The sequence below is a fragment of the Quercus lobata genome, chromosome 6 (genome assembly GCF_001633185.2).
Source record: "Quercus lobata isolate SW786 chromosome 6, ValleyOak3.0 Primary Assembly, whole genome shotgun sequence".
Taxonomy (NCBI): Eukaryota; Viridiplantae; Streptophyta; class Magnoliopsida; order Fagales; family Fagaceae; genus Quercus; species Quercus lobata.
The window spans coordinates 48,486,548-48,501,528 of NC_044909.1; the positions used below are offsets into that span (position 1 = coordinate 48,486,548).

General features: G+C 44.2%; 1 protein-coding gene across 1 annotated transcript; it reads left to right on the forward strand.

Annotated features, from left to right (window-relative positions):
* LOC115950407 lies at window positions 1-1,935 on the forward strand. The gene is made up of 2 exons (XM_031067612.1): window positions 1-903; window positions 1,003-1,935. Exons 1-2 carry the CDS (start codon window positions 1-3, stop codon window positions 1,933-1,935), a joined length of 1,836 nt encoding a protein of 611 aa, XP_030923472.1.
* Window positions 1,936-14,981: the final 13,046 nt, after the last annotated feature.

Genomic DNA, 14,981 nt, shown 5'->3' on the forward strand with positions numbered 1-14,981 from the left:
ATGGGTAGCCAAGTGCTTCAGAGACAAAATAACAATCGGGCCCTGCAACAGGAGGAAGTCAGGAGCCATATGTCTCAGAAACAAAACGATAAGCAGTCCATGCAGCGAGAGATAAACGATTTGAAAAGAAAGCTGTACCATGCACAGCAAAGGCAATCTCGTTCCAAACTTGATGCGCCCTCCGATGATGAAAATGACGACGACTACAGGCGAAGATCGAGGACTCCCCCAAGCGAGACCTTCTCCCACGAAGAAGAACACTACCGGAGGTGTAGGCGCAGAAGCCCATCTCCTAGGGGCTTGGGAAACGACGTCATGAGCAAGGCACTGGATCAACTCTCCAAGTCACCTTTCACGCACCACATAGAAGGGGCCATACTCCCTTTATGGTTCCAGCAGCCAACTTTCGCCAATTACGACGGTAGAACAGACCTGGTGGAGCATGTGAGCCAGTTCAACCAAAGGATGGTTGTCCATTCTAGGAACGAGGCACTGATCTGCAAGGTCTTCCCGTCCAACTTGGGACCAGCGGCGATGAGGTGGTTTAATGGTTTGAAGACGAACTCCATCGACTCGTACAGGCAGTTGACCCAAGCTTTTGGCTCCCGCTTCGTTATGAACCGCAGAACCCCTCGGCCTTTGAGCGCTTTGTTATCGTTATCCATGCATGACGGAGAAACCTTAAAGGCCTACTCGGACAGATATTGGGAGACGTATAATGAAATGGAAGACAACTTTGACGATGTCGCCATTATCACTTTCAAAAATAGTCTCCCAACCGATCACGACTTACGGAAGTCTCTGACTAGCAAGCCCGCCACCAGTATGTGTCAACTGATGGATCGGATCGACAAGTACAAGCGAGTGGAGGAAGACCAGTTACAGGGAAGAGGAAAAGAGAAGGTTATCCCTCACGAGAGGAGGGATTTCAGGTCGGACCGGTATCGCAACAATCGCCCGAAGAGGGACTTTGTAGGGCAACCCGGAACAAACAATGCATAGACTATCAATGCCGTATTCCGAGAACCAGTGCATCGGGTTTTGGAGAAAATCAAGAACGAGCCATACTTTAGGTGGCCGAATAAGATGGCGGGAAAACCCTCGAAACGCGATCAGAAACTTTATTGCCAATACCACCAAGACCATGGCCATACTACGGAGAACTGCAAGAACCTTTGGAACCACCTAGACCAGCTAGTCCGGGAAGGGGGGCTGAAACACCTTCTGCATCATTCCAGTGGTTATCAAGGCCATCAGGAGGCCAGAAGGGGTGCTGCCCTGAGGCCACCCGTAGGAACGATCAGCGTAATCGTGGCTGGGCCAGGGAGAACAGGCACACGCCCTGCACGAGTGTTATCAGTGGCTGAACTGCCTGCCGAGGAGTCCCAACCAAGGTCGAAGAGGGTCAGGATGAGCTTCTACCCCGTTTTGAGCTTTTCGAAGGAAGATAAGATCGAGACCATCCAACCCCACGACGATGCCCTGCTAATCACCCTCCGAATCAGGGACTACGATGTGAAAAGAGTAATGGTGGATGGCGGTAGCGCGGCTGAGGTTATGTACCTCGACCTATACAAGGGGCTGGGGTTAAAGCCGGAGGACTTGATGCCCTACAACTCCCCTCTGATGAGCTTCGACGGGAAGCTTGTCACCTTAATGGGCATGATTAGGCTGCCCATCCAGACCGGCCCGGAAGTAGTGGAAGTGAACTTCGTCGTGGTGGACACTTACTCTCCCTATACAGCCATTGTCGGTAGGCCCTGGCTCCATACCCTAGGGGCTGTTGCTTCCTCGTTGCACCAGAAGGTGAAATTCTCGTCAGGAGACCAAGTCCTAGAAATCCGTGGTTGCCAACCCATAGCGAGGCAATGCGTGGTAGCCGTCTCGCATCGATTTGACTCGGAGTCCTCGACCTCCGCTGAAGAGAATTTATAGCAACTAAAAACCCCGGTTTTGCCCCCTAACACAATTGCCGGGGAGGCGAAATGCGAAGACCTGGAAGAGGTGGTTATTAGTGATGACCCGAAGAAGTTCTTCCGAGTAGGGGCTTGGCTGCCTCTCCAAGAGAAAGAGAAGCTGATCGAGTTCCTTAAAAGGAATATTGACGTATTTGCATGGGATGCCTGCGACGCCCCCGAGATCGACCCAGCCTTTATCTGCCATCACCTCAATGTCAACCCGGTCATCATTCCCAAGAAACAACCACCCCGTCGCTCGTCAAAAGAGCATGCCGACGCGATTAGAGACGAAGTGGCGAAGCTCAAACGTGCTAGGGCTATCAAAGAAGTCTTTTACCCCGAATGGCTGGCCAACATGGTGGTGGTCAAGAAGAAAAGTGGGAAATGGCGGGTCTACATGGACTTCACAGACCTAAATAAGGTGTGCCCTAAGGACCCATTCCTAATGCCTCGGATAGACCAGTTAGTGGACGCAACAGCAGGCCATCCTCGGATGAGTTTCTTAGACGCCTTTCAAGGCTACCACCAAATACCACTAACACGGGGGGATTAGGAGAAAACGGCCTTCGTAACACCAATCAGAAATTACCACTACAAGGTAATGCCATTTGGCCTGAAGAATGCGGGATCAACTTATCAAAGAATGATGACAAGAATGTTCGAACCACAGCTGGGCAAGAACATCGAAATCTATGTCAATGACATGGTGGCGAAGAGTAAAGTGGTGTCCGAGCATTTAAGGGACCTCGGCAGCACCTTTGGTGTCCTGAGGAAACATAAGCTGCGCCTAAATGCTTCCAAGTGCTCATTTGGCGTGGGGTCAGGTAAGTTTTTGGGCTATATGGTTACCCATAGGGGAATCGAGGTTAACCCAGACCAGATCAAGGCCATAAACGACTTGAAACCACCACAAAATGCAAAGGAGGTCCAAAAGCTTACTGGGATGATCGCAGCCCTCAATCGATTCATTTCCAGATCGGTAGATAGATGTAGGCCGTTCTATCTCTTGATCAATAAGTGGAAGGGGTTTGAGTGGTCCAAAGACTGTGTGGTGGCTTTCCAGCAACTCAAAGATTACCTATCCCAGCCACCTATCATGTCCAGTCCCGAGGCCGATGAAGTTTTGTACGCATACATTGCTATAGCCCCTCATGCTGTGAGCTTGGTGCTAATACGGGACGACAATGGCATTCAAAAGCCAGTCTATTACGTGAGTAAGTCGCTGCATGAAGCCAAGGACAGATACCTACCCCTGGAGAAAGCCATACTGGTTGTGGTCCACGCCACGCAAAAGCTTCCCCATTATTTCAAGGCCCACACAATGGCTGTTCTAACCCAACTACTCTTGAAGTCTGTACTGCGAACCGCTGACTAAACTGGAAGGATTGCCATATGGAGCACAATTTTGGGAGTTTTGACATCAAATACATGCGCCAGACCTCTATAAAGGGCCAGGTCCTGGCAGACTTAATGGCCGAATTCGCTGAACCCCCAGGAGAAACAGTGGCAGAGGAACAGAACATGGATAGAAAATCGGTTGGAGTGATCTCTACACCAGGACCCTCATGTTGGAAGGTGTACATTAATGGCGCGGCAAATCAAAGGGGATCTGGAGTGGGGCTAGTCCTAATATCTCCCGAGTAAGCCATCATAGAGAAGTCCCTTAGACTTGGGTTCTCAACCACGAACAACGAAGTCGAGTATGAAGCCCTGCTACAAGGAATTGCCATGATATAGAAAATGGGAGGAAAGACAGTGGAGATGTTCTCGGATTCGAGACTGGTAGTGGGCCAGGTAAAGAGGGAATTAGAGGCAAGAGATGCAAGGATGCAAGAGTACCTAAGTCGGGTCAAACGCTTACAGTTGGGCTTCAACTTTTTCAGCCTGTCGCACGTCCCCAGAAGCAGAAACACTCATGCAGATTCGCTGGCCACACTTGCCACCTCCTCGGCAGGGGACCTGCCTTGAATTATTCTCGTCGAGCATCTGGACAGAATGAATGAAGTGGTCAAAGGCATGGTCCATGTTCATGAAGTCAGAGTGGACCCTAGCTGGATGGACCCTATCATGAGGTTCCTCAAAGATGACGTCTTGCCCGAGGAAAAGTCGGAGGTGGAGAAGATACGAAGAAAAGCTCCTCGGTTCTGGTTGTCTGAGGACCACAAATTGTACAAACGCTCATATTCTGGGCCATATTTACTATGCGTCCACCCTGAGGCATCAGAACTGCTGCTTGAAGAGCTGCACGAAGGGATCTGCGAGAGCCATACAGGGGGAAGATCTCTGTCACACCGAGCCCTTACCCAGGGGTACTGGTGGCCGGGGATGCAGAAAGAAGCCCTGGAGTATGTTAAAAAGTGCGACTAGTGCCAAAGGTTCGCCCCGAATATTCATCAACCTGGCGGGGCCCTCAATCCTCTGTCCAGTCCGTGGTCGTTCGTCCAGTGGGGCCTGGATATCGTAGGACCCTTCCTAAAGGCAACAGAAAATAAGAGATACCTACTGGTCGGTACAGATTACTTCACCAAGTGGGTCGAAGCCGAGCCTCTGGCCAACATCAAAGACGTGGATGCTAAGAAGTTCATTTGGAGAAACATTGTCACACGATTCGGAGTCCCTCGCACCCTCATCTTAGACAATGGACTCCAGTTTGACAGCAAGGCCTTCAGAAGATACTGCTGCGAGTTGGGGATCACTAACAGGTACTCAACCCCAGCCTATCCTCAGGGAAAAGGGCAAGCCGAGGCTGTCAACAAGGTCATAGTTAACGGACTTAAGAAGAGACTGGATGAAGCCAAAGGAATATAGGTGGAAGAGTTGCCTCACGTCCTATGGACCTATCGAACTACGCCACGGTGGTCGACAGGGGAGACGCCTTTTGCCATGACCTATGGGGCCGAGGCCGTTATCCCCATAGAGGCAAACTTCCCGACTCTGAGGATGAGTTCATTCACCTCGGATAGTAATGACGAACTACTAGGGAAGAACCTAGATTTAATCGATGAACGAAGAGAAAAGGCAATGGTCCAACTGGCCTATTACCATCAGAAGCTCAAACAGGGATATGATGCCAACGTGAAGCTTAGACCACTAGCACCAGGGGACTTAGTGCTAAGGAAAGTTGTGGGTGCCGCAAGAAACCCATCATGGGGAAAGCTCGGACCCAACTGGGAAGGACCATACCGGATTACTTCAGTTGCCGGGATAGGAGCATACTACCTAGAAGACTTAGATGAAAAAGCTGTACCCCATCCATGGAATGTAAATAACTTGAGAAGGTATTAATATTAATAAAAGCATTTGCCCAGTTCAGATTTTAAGTCCATCTTGATTACACGTCTCGCATTCTGGCAATAATCTAAGTGTTAGAAAAAACTAAGGCCTTGCATGGTCCTCGGACTCAAGCCTATGTGGAAACTAGTCACTCCTAAGAAAATCTAAGTGCTAGACAGAACTAAGGTCTTGCATGGTCCTCGGACTCAAGCCTATGGGGAAACTAGTCACTCCAAGAAAATCTAAGTGCTAGACAGAACCAAGGTCTGTATGGTCCTCGGACACAAGCCTATGGGGAAACTAGTCACTACAAGATTTGTAAAAGCTGTAGATACGGCCTAAGCATACGCTCGACACCTCGGATTATACACTTAGCACCCTAGAGATATGGGTAGACACAAACTAAACGTCCCCATGATACCGGTAAGGCAATATTGAGGGATCTAACTTCAAATATATTACGTGCACAACCGTTCACATCTGTTAGGATAACTAATTCACATGCTACGAAATTTTGCAGTAATAGTAATATCGGCAAAGGCAATAAACACATGATTCAAAAGGGAAAAGAAGAAAGGAATTTCATATATATAGTCGAAAAATTCAGTTACAAATGAATTCCAAGACTCCTAAAACAGAAGCAAATTAACTAAAAACTAAGCTGAAAAGAAAACCAACACAAAAGGTGGCCGGAGTCTTTACTTCTTCAACTTTATTTTTGCCCTTTCCTTGGGAAGCCGAGCAGGATTGGCCTCGAAATCCTGGGAGACATCCCCTTCCTTGGGAAGCTAAGCAGGATTGGCCTCGGGACCCTGGGTGACATCAGCCAGGGAAATGGACTGAAGGGGCTGAATCAAGAGAGGTGGCTCATTGGCGTGAGGGTCCTGAGCACCGACTACGGACCCCGCAGCCTCCTGGGGCGCTTCAGGGTTAGAACTCCCACCCGTTTCTGTCACCTTAGGAAGCTCGCCACCCTTGGCCGGCTTGTTAGCAGGGGACACGGTCAGGGCAGCCTCAGGCTTGGCAACCTCAACCCCCTCCGGAGCACTCGCCGTCCCAGAGCTAGTCTCACGAATGGCCGGGGGATAGTACACCTTCTCCGTTTTCCACAGATCAAACGAAGCCTCCACCCCAGCTTGTTTAAGGGCTTCATTCCAGACCTGGAAGCAGTAAAGCCGGCATACCCTAGGGATTTGAGCCTTAAGAACGGCCTGGGTATCAGCCACCCCTGCCTCATAAGCCTCTTCCTCAGCTTTGTCCTTGGAGGTCTCCGCCTCCGTCTTGGCAAATTCAGCCTCCGTTTTAGCCCTTAGAGCTTCATCCCTGGCCCATTCCGCAACGCCCCTAGCCATCTCTGCCTCAGACGACTTCTTCTTTAAATCATCAATCTGCTCCTTTGCAATCCTCAGTTGATCTTCAGCTTCAAGTAGGCACTGGCACTTCATCTGGGCCTCAGCCTGCTTCTGGGCTCCAGACAGGCCTGCTTCAGCGCTGTCCTTCTGCCTGGTCATCTCCTTCAGATCCTTTTTGGCCTTAATGAGGTCAACCTCGGAGCTCTTAAGGGTGCGAGCAGCATCCAGACGCTTATTACGTTCGGTCTCCAAGGACCTGCTCTGCCCCTTAGCCTCATCCTCCAACCTATAAGTGGCCTGGATAGCCTGCCAATTGGAACAAACACACTGTGAATGGGAAATTGAGGAACAAAAATTGACAGAGTCACAAGTATCAGAAGCTTTACCATGGCCAAGTACCTCTTCATGCTGAGGAAGACCTCCTGACTCCTCATATTCTTCAGCTCTTTCATGTCAGTGGGGAGGAGCAGAGCCCTCTCCAATGCGTCGGCCACGTAAGCGCCTTCGCTGCCTCGAAAGTCCCTTAGGGAGGCGTTTTCCATTAATGGCTCCCCGTGAAGTATTGGGGCAGGGAGCCAAGCCTCAGGCGTAGACTGAGCATTAATCTTCTTGCCTTGGCCTTGAGGCCCAATCTTTAGCTGCTTTTGAGCTCGCAGGGCTTCGCCCTCCTCTTGAGGCATATGAGACTTCCCTTCATCCATCGGCTCTTTGCCCTTGGAACTCCTCTTCCTCTTTAAGTCGGTGGGCTTAGGCCGAGGAGGTAAAGTCGATTGAGGGGAAGTAGGGTGTTTGGGCCGGGGAGATAGTGTCCACGAACGAGCAGGGGAAGACCTAGTTTGAACAAGTTGAGGCTGTGGCGGAGGAGGGGGAGGCTTGGATTACGACCTCCCTGGTGCTTCCTTCCCCGGCTGGCCCTCAATTAGGTCGAGCAGGCTTGACTGTGGTTTCCTTTTAAGACCCATCTCTGCCTGAGAGGATGTCCTCGCTAGCAAGAAATCCTCATCGGAAAGGTCGGGGTCACCCAAGTCACCAACAGGATCCGCGGGCGAACTAGCCTGGTCAAACGCACCGAATCCTTCTTCGAGCAAACCCGAACCACTCTCGGCTTCCGCCGCTTGGTGAGATGAAGAAGAGCCGGCCAACGGGATGCCCTCTGGAACAGGAGGCCCCTCGGGAATCAGAAACCCGTGCTCAACTACAGTGATTCTCTGAAGTCGGGGATCGTTTGCTCTAATCACGTACTTCGGATCGGCGAATGACCTCTGGATAGGATCGTATCCCAAGATCTTGTGAGCGGCCCAGACTTGGTTGTCCGCCTCGTTTACAAAGACCGCTGCCCTGAGAATAGTCTCCAAATCCTCCTTGTTGGTCAGATGGAAGTGCCGCTGAGAGGCGTATGGATCTGCAAAAAGAAGGCGTATTCACATCAGTAACCAAACCGTGCAAATCATGATGGCAAAAAAATAAAAGAGGGGGATCATCCCTCTCCCACTCTAGATACCCCACCTAGCTCCCCCTCCACCGTAGGGCAAGGGAGGCCATTGTGCCACTCCCCAGATATGATGAGGAAGTCCTTATTTAACCCTTTGCTGGACTCGGGGAGGCACTGAATAAGCCGAACCCTATCATCCCTCGTCTTCAAATAGTAGGACTTGCCTTTCAGGAATTGGAGGTTGTAGCACCTGTTCACATTGTGGTGAGTTAGCCTTAGCCCCATTTTCTCGTTTAAGGCATCCACACAACCCAAGATCCTAAACACGTTAGCAGCACACTAGGTGGGGGCTAATCGGAAGTGCCTAAGATAATCTCTCATCACTGGCCCCATGGAGATTCTCATGCCCCCCTCTATAAAGGCAAGTATGGGGATCACCACCTCACCCGTTTTTCTCCTAAAGTGCCACTCCCCTTACTCACAGTACCTCAAACCCACATTGGGGGGTATCCTATAATCGGCGATGAATTTTTCCATCGCCTCTTCGGTCTCAACCAACTTTTTTAATTTACCCATTTCTAGAAACTGCCAAAGAAACTCAGGGGATGACGAAAGAAGGAGAGGAACAAGAGAAAGATAAACTTAGAAGAGGGAAAGCATAAGTTGAAGAGCAAAGAAAACTTACGGAAATGAGGATAAACTCCTCGGGCAGGCTCTTTATGCTGGAAAGAAACTTGAATTTGGCTGGAAGTTTGACTAAACTCAGGACATATGCGTAGGAACTCTTAAGTGCAAAAGTAAAGAGACAAGTCTGTTCAAATGGGAATTTATACCTTCCATTAAAAATAACTATACGGATTTTCCCGCCCATAAAGGTGAGGAAATCTCAGCCGTCAAAATCACCATCGCACCATTGAACGTGAGGAGCATGAAGCTGCTAGCATTCATTAAAGGCACGCTTCATATACCAAGGCGCCAGGAACGTGTCTCGGGCATACGAAAAGACTCTAGCATTAATGAAGGACAGGACATGACAAGCTATAACAAAAGCCTGATGTTACCAAAACCCTCCTCTCCGTCCGAGGATCCGGATAGCAGGATTTCGAGGGGCTATTGTGGGGCCAGAGAACTTGGCGACCCTGGGCCACTTTGTGCTAGGCCAAGGCCCACGCCGAGGAGAGAAATGTCCGAGGACATACGATGAAAATCCAAATGGCCTAGAAATGTTGCCGAGGACGATTCCGTCCTCGACATTCCAGACTCCAGTAGGAGAGAACGGCACGCCATCAAAGGCAGCCTCCCAAAGCGTCCCCCGAAGAAAGGACGAGTACAGTAGGACGCACACGGAGGTATGGTGTAGGAGCAGTTCAAGGAAAAGTTGTCACATTCGCATTTAATGCGCCCAACTAACGTCCTAGCCTCATTAATGATAAAGGGACCCCTGAACAGTATGGCCTTGGTTGTCGCAACTCACAGAGGGTGTAGGGAGGTGGCTGATAGGACGAGCACTCGAGTAATGGCCTGCACAATCAATAGATGGAGAGTCAAGATCGACCGGAAAGAAATATATAATGAGAAAGAGCCCCCAAGAATGGGGGATCACGAAAAAGGGACAGGAAGAGAGAAAAAGGAGAAAACAGCAGCAATTTGCATGGTCTTGAAGAACTACGAGAACCTAGTACTGAAAGTGGAAGAAGAAGAATATCAAGCTCCTCGGACGAAACACCCAGGGACAACATTTCAAACTCAAATCCATTTTCTCATTGGTCCGCCCACACCCAACTGTGTATAGTGATTGTGGTTTAGACTAACACCTAGTTCTTAGGCCCACTCTCTAAAAATTCATTGTATTGGGCCAATTGGGCTTGAGACCTTTCGTCCAATAGGAAGAGCGCTCAAAACCAACACCCTATAGTTCTTTTTTCAAATATTTTTTTCTATTATAACAATCAGGTGTTGAATAAAAAAATGTTGAAAGATGTGTAATTGTTAAAAAAAGAATAAATAATGAATGAAGAAATAATATTTAAATGAGATAGAGAATGGGATAGAGAATTTGTTGGAAATTGTATTTGAAAAAGTTGGTAGATATAAGTAAAAGTCACTGTTTATTTTCCAAACAGTATAAAAATGTGATGAATTTGTTGAAGATACTCTTAGCCACGTAAAAGTGCAGGATGATAGACGTAAAAAATTTCTATAAATTAGTATTATATCTATGCAATGTACCACTTTGAATCGAGAATCATAGGTAAATGAAACAAAAAAAAAATTAAGCGTTAAATATGGATTATAGAAATAAGAAACCCACAAAAACACCCTGGTGGTCAGCCACGAGCAGAGCTTCAGAGAGATGAGGCTCGGGAGTTGGGTCTAGAAGGGAAGGGGGTTTACTGATAAATGATATGTGGATCGTATTTGATTTGACCCGTTTTAGTTGATACTCTACCCTCTGTCAAGCCCATACCTGGTTAGACCATGCTAGTCTTAAGTCCATCACACAAACCCAGCTAGCCCGTTTTCATTCAAAACCAACTCTCAAGCCCACTCACAATTAGCACCCAGCTGGCCTAAGTTTAATTTAACACTCAGGCTCAGCCCACTCTCTGAAAAAGGTCCAATCCGGAAATGCCTAGCCCAAGCCCTTTTACAATCAAACCTCAATAAACACCTGGTCCAACTCACACATAAATATAAGCCAACCACTTCAAACTAAAATCCCCAAAACACATAAATTCAAATAAAGGTCCACCCCTCGATCAAGAGTCTTTTGGTTGAATATTGCAAAAAACTGAGTTTATTGGTGAAATATGTACTGTTTAAAGTTATTTGGAAAAATGAGGAAAAAGAAAAAATTTTGTGGCACTGAAAATTGGAGGAGTCAATCAGCCAATCATCTCACCTCTTCCTATAATTCTTATTCTCCAAAGTACTTAAGAATATATTCATTGATCATTCCCAATATAACCTAACCTACTGATATCACACGTAAAATCTATGTCATGGATTCTTTTTTGTCTTTTCATTTCTCTTCTTCATAATAAAAGGCAAGTACCCTTACTAAAGGATTACATCTCCTCACAAAGCAAGTACCCTCACTAAAGGATTGCATCTCCTCACAAAGTTACATCCTCTGATTGTTCAGTAACTCTTCTACTTTGCTTTAGGGTCCGTTTGGATACAGCTGAAAACTGAAAACTGAAAAACACTGTAGTGAAATAATTTTTAAATGTGTGAATAGTATCGTGGGACCCATTTTTAATGAAAAAGTTGCTGAAAAGTGAAATTTGTGGGTCCGTGAATAGTACACGATGTGCTGTGATTGGTCAAAAAAATTTGAAAAGTCAAAGTTTGCGGCTACTGTTCATTGAACAGTGCATGAACAGTAGCCGCAAACCCAAAACGCGTGAAAAAAAAAAAAAAAAAAATGAAAAACGCAGACGCAGGATTGGGCGAAAACGCCCAATCCAAACGCACTCTTAGTGTGCACAACTAAGGATTGTAAGTTTTGGGTTTATGTAAGTTTTTTTGCTTTGCTTATTAACTTACAACTCTAGAAATTAAAAAATTTATTATTATTGTATAAATATATACTTTGTAAATATTAGAAGCTAAAACATTGTAAAATATTATGTATTGTTGTAGTTAATATTGTTTGTATGCCTATGATTATGTTATGATTGTTGTTGTTGTTATTATTCAAATTTTAGATTAATGAATTTTTTATGGTTAGGACTACAAGCATTTTCAGTATTGTTTTTATTTTGTGTTTATTTATTATTATCTGATTGTGTTTTTTTTTTTTTTTTTTTTTTTTTTTTTTTTTTGTGTGCAAGTATCACTCTATAATTTTCATTCTTTCGGTTGGTATCACAATTGTGGTAAGCATCTCAACTCTCTAATTAAATTTATATATGTGTTTTGTAAATTTTGAAATTATTTAATATTATTATTAGTATACGACCACAAAAATTGTAATAAATTGTATTAGTGTGATCTTTTTATAATCAATTTTACTTTGTTATTATCAATTATTACATCTTTTACTTGGAAGAAATATATTGCGTAATATGTTTGTTGGTTTATAATAAAGATGGGTATGTGTATTATTATTATTTTTATTTAGTACAATAAATCGTACATTTGTGTTTCTTTTTCTTTAAAGTTTAGTTGGTATAAAAATTTGTTAAGTTTCTTGAATCTTTACTTTTTAGGGCGGTTACAGGTTGGGAAATGAAAATTAATTATATGCTTTATAAATATTATACTCTATTATATTGTAAATATTATATATGGTTATATTATAGTTAATATTAATTATTGTGTGTATGATTATTGTAGGGACTGGGTTCGAGCACTTCTTCGGTTGGATGAGTGGCTTCAAGCCCAACTAGCTCAATAAAATAAATTTATAAAGAATGAGTTTAAGAACTAGGTCTTAGTCAAGATTACAACAACTAGACATGGTTATGTATGGATTGAATAACAAGAATATAGACTAAAGCATGAAATTTTGTCCTCGGGCGCTTCGTCTGATGAACTTAGTGTTTCTTCTACTTTCTTCAGTACTAGGTTACAGAGGTCTCCAAAATCATGCAGATTGCTACTGTCTTCTCCTTCTTCTTCTTTTTCTTTTTTTCTTTTTCTTTTTGTCTCTCTTTCGATCCCCCATTCTTGGAGGATCTCTCACATTATATATTTCTTTCCAGTCGATCTTGGCCCTTCATCTGTTGGTCATACAGGTCATCACTCAAGTGCTCGTCCCATCAGCCATCTTCCCAAACCCTCTGTGAGTTGCGGCAACCAAGACTGCACTGTTCAGGGGTCATTTCCCCATTAATGCGGTCAGAACGTTAGTTGGGTGTATTCAATGCGGAGGTGACAGTTTCTCCTTGAATTGTTCCTACACCATACTCTCATGGGTATCCTACTGTACTTGTCCTTTTTATAGGGGCGCTCTGGGAGGCTGCCTTTGCCGGCGTGCCATTCTTTCCTCTTAGGATTTGGGATGCCGAGAACAGGATCGTCCTCAGCAACGTTTTTAGGCTATTTGGGCTTTCTTTGTTCGTCTTCGGCCATTTTTTCCTCCTCGGCATGGGCCTTGGGTTTAGTATAAAGTGGGCCGCGGTTGTCAAATTTTTTGGCCCCATAATTATTTTTGCTAAAACTATTATTATTATTATGATTAAAAAATTTGCTTCATAAATCCTTTATTTGAGTTTCTTTCAATTTTATTATGAACTACAAGTATTGTAAGTTATATTTAATATTTAGCATAAAAAACTGTAGTAGTCACTATATATTAATTTTATTATTTTTCTTTTGTTTTTATTTAGGATTATATTTTTTAGAAGATATTTATGATTATCTGATTGTGTTTTTTTTTTTCTTTCTTTTTTTTCATGCAAGTATCACTCTATAATTCCTACATTCCTTCACCTCGTATCGCAATTGTAGTAAGCTTCTTGGCCCCCTAATTTAATTGGAAATTATTTTCTTAGTTTGTAATTTTTTATATAGATGGTTTGTAAAAAATATACCTTCAAATATTATAATTTTTTAATCTCAGTATTTATATATTAAAGATACTGTGAAAACGCATCTTCACTTACACTATACTTTTGTATTATGTGTGTATGAATTTAAGAATATGATAATTAGGGTTGATTCCATTCCAATTATGAGTATGAGTATGATTATGATTAATTTATTATATTCTATTTAATTTAGGGTTGACCAAGATCTTAATAGTACTTTATTGTCAATTCATTAATGTCATAGAGGTTATCTCAGTCCAAAAAAAAAAAAAAATGGTTAATTTAGTTTGATTTATAGACAATTTCCTACTAATATAGAGATAATGGATGTTGCATGGTTTAACTCATTGTAACATTTAATGTAGGATATATTTGAAATGGAGCCTGGGTCATTCGATCATTCTCTGCTAACCCAAAAACAATAGCACATCTCTAGTGATTCAATGGAAGGCAATGTACATTGCAATATCAAAATTTATTAATGTCCTAATAATATCTACAACTATTCAATTTACATGAAAATAATTTCAACATTAGCAATATAACATTGAACATTTTTTAAAAAAATTCGTGTTTCCACCTTACGAGTGCGACCCCAACCGTTTGCATCCCCCTTCCCCGTAGTTAGGCGAGCTTATCACCCCATATTTGCATCAATGTAGACTATACTATGTTACCCGCCTACCACATATACATATTGATGGGGGTTTTATCACTTTTTTGGTGGAGCGGTGGCGATCTGAAACCCATGCATTTCATCTACCTACTTGTGAAATGTCGATCACTCTACAGGATATAGCAATCATTACAGGATTGCCTATTGATGGCAATGCAGTGTGCGGGCACAATAATTTGAACTGTGGAACAATTTGTCAAAATTTACTTGGAGTGACATCACCTGCAACAACATTGGATTATGGTGGCCTTAAAATAACCTGGGTAAGGAATACATTCTCAAACCTACCAGAGGGTGCCAATGCTGTAACAACCTAACAGTATGCTAGGGCATACATATTTTAGGTTTTGGCTTTACTATTTGGAAATAAGAGCCAAAGTAGATTGCATTGCTACTTTCTCCAGCTATTAGCGGACTTTGGTGTAGCTGGGGAATATAGCTGGGGTAGTGCCACACTTTCTTTTCTTTATAAAGAGTTGCGTACTACTGCTATTAAAAAGAGCATGAAGCTGGCGGGCCCTATTTCATATTACAATTATAGACCTGGGAGCATCTTCCATATTTGACCCCAATTCCAATAGATCCAACGAATTAAAATGGTGATGACCCATACAGATGCAGGTATAATATTTATTTTCTATTTCTATACAACATTGTATACTGTAGCATTTATCCTTGATACTTTCAAACCCTAAAATCAATGGCAATCATTAATTGTGTATAGGTGGGCAACCAAGAGAACTTTTACTCACA

What these genes read in the sequence shown, in the direction of transcription:
- LOC115950407 (XM_031067612.1), top strand. Translation starts at nt 1, where the DNA reads ATGGGTAGCCAAGTGCTTCAGAGACAAAATAACAATCGGGCCCTGCAA. An exon ending in AGGGAAGAGGAAAAGAGAAG is followed by an intron (nt 904 to 1,002) that starts GTTATCCCTCAC and finishes AACAATGCATAG; the next exon opens with ACTATCAATGCCGTATTCCG.